Source organism: Aulostomus chinensis, chromosome 6, assembly GCF_037954235.1.
Source record: "Aulostomus chinensis isolate RoL2024-O1b breed Wild chromosome 6, RoL_Achi_v1.0, whole genome shotgun sequence".
NCBI lineage: Eukaryota > Metazoa > Chordata > Actinopteri > Syngnathiformes > Aulostomidae > Aulostomus > Aulostomus chinensis.
In genome coordinates, this window is record NC_141325.1 from 25128710 (window position 1) to 25136606 (window position 7897).

The 7897-nt window shown below is 42.8% G+C and overlaps 1 protein-coding gene across 1 annotated transcript; it reads right to left on the reverse strand.

Moving 5' to 3' along the window:
• Positions 1 to 208: 208 nt before the first annotated feature.
• tcima (transcriptional and immune response regulator a) lies at positions 209 to 1125 on the reverse strand. The gene has a single exon (XM_086205456.1). The coding sequence runs from the start codon at positions 1004 to 1006 to the stop codon at positions 704 to 706; it is 303 nt and encodes a 100-aa protein (XP_086061582.1). The 5' UTR covers positions 1007 to 1125; the 3' UTR covers positions 209 to 703.
• Between the last annotated feature and the right edge of the window lie 6772 nt (positions 1126 to 7897).

The window sequence follows — 7897 nt, forward strand, 5'->3', positions numbered from 1 at the left end:
TGCTTTGACTCCTCACTGATCTTTGAGTGTCAAAGGTCAAGCATCCCTCTGGGCTGCTTTATGATGGATTTACATTAGATTAACTGATAATCTGTCATAATTGAACTTTTTTTTTTAACTCCACGTGACAACAACCTGCATTTATGCTTCACTTTTTAAAGCCATGAAAAATGACAAACAAGAGCTCAACTTTTATATATAATTCAATAATTTATTAAAAATGACAAAAGGAACACATCATCAAATTATTGTGCAAGGACATTTTTGTCAAAAACATTAGTGGCCACTAATGCTGTTCATTCTCAAAGGTGAAGCAGAGACAAGGCATGTGTTCAGGACAGGCATTCACGTAGTTTCTTCGGCACTAAAAGTCTGGTTTTGCAGCGTTGCAGCAACACAGTGGTGCACCTGTACAGGTGCTGCTTCACATTGACGCATCCTCAAGGATGCTGAGATGAATTCAAGTCTCAAGGAAGACGTTAGAAGCCCTTCATATCTCCAGGCAAGTCGTCTGGCTCCATGCGTTCCTGGTAGGACTATCACCGCACAGACAACTGCTGTTTGTCGGCCTCCAAGCGGCCGGTCGGCTGCACATCCATCTCCGCGCCGTTCCATGCGCCAGGCTAGCCGCACCAGCGGGGTAGCCCTGGAGTATCGGGAGTGTTTACATGTTCGGCTCCTACATGGGCCGACACAGATAAAGTCAACGCAGCTTGAGCAGGTGCCGGAGCATACCCGCGATCTGGAGGAACTTGTCCTTCTTCCGCTGCTTCAGAGCCATCAGGGCCCGGGCCGTCTCCTCCGGGTCCTGCGTGTAGGAGAAAATGCTCCTCACTCTCTCCTCCGCCTTCATGTCGCCCGTTTTCTGGAAGAGTCTCATCAGAGCGTCCTGGTTGACGTTCTCGAAGATGTTTGGCACGGCTTTCTTGCGATGCGCCGTGTCGAACTTGTTGCCGTGGACTGAAGGGCTGACCCGGCGGCATTCAGAGGACACGTAGCTGGACATCTTGGCTCTTGTTGGTCCAAGTGGCCCGCACACTCGAAAGATGAGCTGTGAGGAGCGCACTGTATCGCCGGAGCGGCTCGGTGCTTTGTGAGTGAGTAGCGAGTGACTCTCGGAGCTGAGCTGGCGGGTATTTAAGGAACTGCTGTAGGAAGGGAAGGGGGCAGGGGCGGGGAGAGTTGCTCCGTCAGCCTCCAGCGGTGACATCAGCAGTCGTGAAGCAGAGACGCAGCTGCTGCGCCAGCCTGATGAAACCGGTCTGCGAAATATCACTCCATCGCTCCCCCTCTCTCTCGTCAGTATCTGGAGTGAATTAATAAACTACAGAAATGGTTATACATTTAATGTAAGACATGTCAACAGCGTCACTTTAGAGGTATTTCTCTGTCTGAACATCTCACAAGGAAGTGGTTGAACAGGACCACGAGCATCATCAGGACAAAAACAACGTATTTGCCCTTCAAATGAGCTGTGTTCTTTGTTGAGGAGCCGAACCAAACTTGAAGCTGAGTCTCATTCACTTGAGTTTCTCACTCAGTTTATATTTATAACCCAAATCCGATCTGAAAGTCCATTTGGAACCCGATGCTAATTTCCCTGCAACACTCTTGACTGCACGTGTAAATGCTGAATAGCCCCTCCGTCATTACAACCGAATCTTCTCTTCTCTAGCAAGCATGCCATCTTTTTATTGGCACTTTTTAAGCTGAACAGGTAGCGCAAACTCGTCAAAATTTCCGCAACATCTTTTTATTTCATAAATAGTCTGATTCTCTGCCGTGCCGATTTGAGGAAAATACAACATGTATCTATAATGTATGAGAATATTTATAATGAATAATTAGACACGGATATGTCCGCATGACCCAGATGTGACGCGTCCAGACACCACAGATCAGAGTCTGTTTACAACCTTGGAATAAATACAGACCATTGGAAGGTTGCTGTCTGGAAAGATGTGTTTACTGACAAAGATTTTTCCTCTCAGAACAATCAGATTGCACACACTTAACATTATGTTATCATATTATCAGTTTGTGCCCAAAGTGTTAATACACATAGGTCGGAGTACAGGGGACCTTTGTAGATTTATCTCAATCAATTAATCAACCAATCAAACTTTATTCCGGACACAAAGATGGTCCATAGTAGAAAAATACATGCGAAGACATATAGACATATATTAATAAATACGTTAAGTGGCATCGTGTATATTTTGTGCATTATTTATCTATGTAATTTACTGTTAATAGTGGGGTTTTACGGACTCCCAAGAACCTCTTGCTTAAGATTACATCTCTTTTCCAGTCACTAGTGCTAAAAATATTTGGCCCTTATTTTTTCTTTTTCAGGAGGAGGTGAGTGAGTTGTGTTTACAGCTGAAGTGACCTCTGCCTTGAGTAGTCTGCTGAATTGGGCTGATAAGGCTGCAAGGCGTTCCCCCTCCAGACCCAACTTCACTTCTAAACAACAGCCTTGGTGTTTACACCAGGATGCTGGTGTGAAGCTTATGATACCCCCTTTGCCCAAAAATGTCCCCAATAGAATGCATCATTCTGTGCCTTATATGGAAAAAGAAAGTGGCTCAGGAAGTGAAGTCTTTCTTCCCCAGAGTGCAGCGGTGAAGCTCATGCACAGAATGCTCGGCATGTGGCATTGACTGCACTGAACAATAAGCCAGAAGCCTTACCGGGTTTGAGGCGAAACAATGCCCAGATCCTTACTGACAGCTGCAGTTTCCAGGTCTGTCTGAACAATGTGTCGCCACAGGATACCTGACTGTCTCGAGCTGGCATGGACGTTATGACTGGAGACAGAGAATGTCACTACACATGTGCAAAAAAGGGGAAAAAAGGCTTGGCTGTTTGCTATGGCATATTTATGACCCCAAAGTTGTCCCTGAGCGCAAGCAATGCACAATGAGATTTCAGCAACTAGGAGGAAACAGGAGCCTTGAGCTGCTGACCCTATTCTCCTGTCCACACCAAGCATTCATGCGTTATCTTAACAAAAGAGACTCTAAATTTAACATCTGTCACTTCTCTCCCCAAGGGAGGGGTGCTCCTGCAAGACAGTGGGTTCGCTCCCTTGTGTAAAAATAGGACTCCTTCAACAGATGTTTAAATTCCAACTTTGGCTCAAATTGCATAATCACACTCCCAAATGTCCCTAAAATAGAGTCCAGGTTAGAGATAAGGGCACCCTTTGAGAAGTCCTCGTGGTGGAGGAACATGGTCAATGTTTAGACCTTATCTATCTGGAGCAACTTTCAATGTACCTCCTTACCTTTTTTTTTTTTTTCTTTTTTGATTATGGTTGTACTGTACCTCATGTGATAAAATGTGATAGCATTGTCTGAAAACAGCTCCAGAATTATTCTTCGATCAAAGCCTGGAATGGATCACTAACTTGTGTCAGCTCGTGTCGCAAAACTTTTCAAAGGGACGGATTTTAGAATGCTCGAAAATGATTTAATGTGTTTTGGTCCCACAGTTTGAGACACAACATAAGCCTTATGTAACATTTTATGCAGCCTTTTACTGCCTGTGGGGACTGATAAGCACAAAGTCAGTCAGGCAGTATTGTGAGATGGAATTCCTGAGAGACACATAGACAGATAATTTGAAAACACTGGCCTGTTACAACTTCTAGCTCTGATTCTTTATATTACACTTGTTCACCACTTACGTTTCATGCTACTCACTGGTGAGAGTAGTAACTGCAGTGTGTCAACATTTACTGAATGTTTATTACACATTGTTGTTATTTTAATCAGAAATAAAGAGTTACATGTTAAACAGCAATCTGCATTTATCTGTCACGACTCCCATCAGTGGATGCAGGAACATTATTGACTGTAAAACACAGAGGCCACACAGACAAATTAGCCTTCCATCAAGGTAACATGACATCATCAGATCCCGATCGATTCCAAAATCAAATCAAATGTCCTCAACCAAGTTCGATCATCCTACCAAATTTCAAAACTTTTCTAGTTATTCTAGATAGATAGATAGATAGATAGATAGATAGATAGATAGATAGATAGATAGATAGATAGATAGATAGATAGATAGATAGATAGATAGATATTGATGGTGGTCAGGGTTGAAGAATAATTTGGATAATTATTTTGTCCTCTCTGTGTTTACATTTCCTGCAACAACTGAATTCCCTCACAGTCTCCTTGTTCTAATACAATAGATGCAGTACGCTAGTGCAGCACCCCCATGTTTTCCATGGAAAACGTTGGCTCACAAGTGGGGAGGCAATATTGTTATCTGTCTTAGGAATTTCTATGTGGCAGCTTCCATGTTGATTAAATGCCCTGTGTTACCTCAGTGAAGATCCTTGGAAACGTTTCTGTCCCATGTGGGCCTTCGAAGGTTACGTTCTCCTGTGAAAGTCACTGAGAATTTTCCAGAAAATTGATTTGCTAGTGTGGTTTTGAATGTGCTGGAAGTGCTGTGAGAGCTCATCCAGCAAGGCTGTTGAGTTCTAGTCAGGAGCGGCTACGTTTTTGGTAAATCTTCAACAGATGGGCAGTGGGCGCTCAGAAAACAAAGAGCTCTGCCAGTGCTAATATAATGCAATTTTCTTCTCCACAATATTAACAGTTTTCCCACACACCCGCAAACATAGCAGCGTGAATCTTTTGAAATGCTGTCTGATTTGAATGATGCGAAACAACACCTGCTTGATGAAAGTTCTCTCCTGTAAAACCCCCAAAACTTGTAATGTTTACTCTTTGTGTTTTGCAATTGTTTGAAATAGGTGTGTTACTTCTAGCCTCTCAGTACTCCCAAGTACTATTCATGCTTAAAGAAGATATATCCTGTATGTCATTTAAAAAAGTACCAAGGCAGTGTCAATCGTCTCATTTAACTTCCTGCAAGAAATACATAGTATTCACATCATAGTATATTCTCAAAAGACTTAAATCTTCCTCTAAATGCAGCAAATTATATGAAATAAAAATGATTTCATGGGAATTTTCAGAAGATTGGCTTTGACACAACACATGTCATGTGTAACTCGCAAAAACCTTTGGACAACCTGTTATGTATGCTGAAGCCCCGCGTGTGACATAAGAGGACGACACAATGACAACAAATGAATGCATCAAATCCTCTGTGATGCAGAGATGATGGCTGTTGGTTTGTTTTTCTCTAAAATGGACACGCAGAGTCATGGGAATGTCTTCATTTCTGTTTGCTGTCCCTTCTTGTGTAATCTTCACATGTCCCAGATATCCCAGGCGATTTCAATGTTCAACAGATGTGGTAAGCAGAGAGCGTTTTATCAGAAGATGGTTTCTGGTTAGACTTTGACCCTTGAGGTCAGAGTTGACATCATAAGATTTTTGTATTTGAAACACGTGTACAAACAGCACATGAAGTAAAACAAAGACACAATTCAATCAAATCAAGTGTGAGGAAAATGCTTGTTCAGTAAAACATAATTAGTGCAGGAAGTACTTTGTGAAAACACGCTGCTGAAAATGTCGGAAATGCAGCGCTCGGTGATGGTAAACTGAATTAGGTGACTCACAGCATCATAACATGCATTTGGGAATGATTATGGCGAATGAGTCCCCCCAGCCTTTGTGGTTTCACATGCTGGCCTGACTGGAATCTGTCACTGGCAACAATCACACAGCCTGTTTGCAAATACTTGCTTATGTAACTTTAGCCCAGGAAGTAAAGGACATTTGGGAGAGGAACTGAGTCTGGAAGGGGGCTGGTATTTGTGTTTACACACAGCTCATGTTGGTGGTAAAAGGCAGGTTGTGGAAGATTTCCAAACAATAAGGAAACAGGCAAGGTGATCGTGGAGGTGTGCAGAGGGGAGCTCAGGGGAACGTTTCTCAACGTCACCACGAGGGGTCATGTTTACCAGACATACAGCAACACAAGTGAGACTGAAAATGAATAGATTGTGTTGGCAGCTGTGATGGAATGGCAAGGTCAGCAGCAAACCTGTAGCAATACAAATCTTGGAAATAGGAAACATATATAAAACTCTCCAGCCATTAAGGAGACAGCAAATTTCATCACAATCGAACTGTGACAAAAAGTTAAAAATACACTTGTACTGAAACATAACTGATAATGTATTCTTTTGTTTTAATGTCTTGCTTATTTGGTAGCGATGATGCATGAAAGTGAGCACCACCTTAACTTAATCCTTGTGAATCGCACAAAGGCTTCACAGGAACCAGGGTGGAGTGGAACATGTTTCTCAAGCTGCAGGGGTGAAGAGCGGCAAACCCACAATAGACCAGGCAGCAACTTGCACGCAAAACACAGTTCATGTTTCCTCTTTTCTCTGCTCCTCCCTTGCTCATTTATCCAAAACCCCCTGTCGGGGACTAGTCTGTGCATGCAGATTAAATGACTGAGCGCTGAGGCACCCAGGCAATGCAAGGCACCGTTACCGTGAACCGGTTCAATCCGGCTGCCGTTCGGTTCACGGCTGGCTGCACCACTGGGGCCGGAGGCATGAGTGTACATCTGTCCACGCGATGCTCCCCAGTCAGGATCCTGAACTGTGCCAGTTTGCACAGGCCCCGCTGGATCAGGTGGATCATATTAAGGTCACTGGTCTGCAGGGTGGTACAGACTATCATGGCCCTTGCATAACTCCCGGGTAGATGGATGGTTCAAGCTTTCATGATACCCTTCACACACCATTTGATTTTGAGCTGCTGTATGTATGTTGTATTCAAAACACCTTTAAAGAACAAATTCCTTGTACCAGATGAGGGAAAATGAAAAAAAAAAAAGTGGGAACATGCACTCAGATTCAACCATTCGAAACACTTACTGGATTTTGTGCAGCTCCATTTGCTACAAAAGTCTTATTAAGCTGTTTTTGACATATTTAGTCAGTCAGCCAGTCAGCACCAAGAGGCGTTCATGCTCATGCTCTGCTTCCATGGCCTCTCCAGTAAAAATGGAACAACGAAATATAAATTAAATCAGAAATATGTCCTTGCAAACTCAAATATTTAACTGCTGTGGAAGATCTCATGTTCTTTCTTTGGAATTCCATGCGTTCATCTGGTCACCATAATGATGGTGCTGCCTGAACATTTCTTCATTCCTGTTTCTGCTGATTTGACTAGACCTTAAAGAAACCACCATAAATTTTCAACTCATGTAATCACCCTGTGTCTGATTACAAGCGGATACCAGCCCAGATCATCAGATCACAGGGATCAGTTGGGATTACAATCTCAGGAGAGGTGCCAGCAGGGAGGAGACAACAAACAAACAAACAAATGTATGATTTCCTTCCAGCGAGATGAACAAGCTAAGTCTGAGGAGTAACAGCCCCACAGAACTGGTGTGTTCCGATCCATCTTAAGAAACTGTTTCTAAAAGCAATAAAATAAAGCACAAAGTCGGCCAGGCAGTATTGTGAGATGGAAGTCCTGAGAGCCACATAGACTCTGTGTTCATACTGTAAGACTCATGAGTTCTAGTCAGTTCTATGTTTTGGGTGGCAGTGGGCGCTCAGAAAACAAAGAGATAATATAATGCAGTTTTCTTCTGCATAATATTAACAGTTTGCCCACACACCCCCGCAAACGTAGCAGTGTGAATCTTTTGAAATGCTGTCTGTTATAAATGATGTATACATACATATATATATATATATATATATATATATATGTATATGTATGTATATATATGTATATGCAATTTTTATATATACGATTTTGTCCTCTCTGTGCTCTCATTTAGCACAGAGAGGACAAGCAATATTTGCAATAGTCCACCGTTCTAAGACGTGCAGTATGCTGCGCTGCTGGTTGAAGAACAACAGCTGTGCTGTAGCTCTGTCTCCACGTTATAATGTTGACTCAGGGACGCGAAAGCAATATTGATA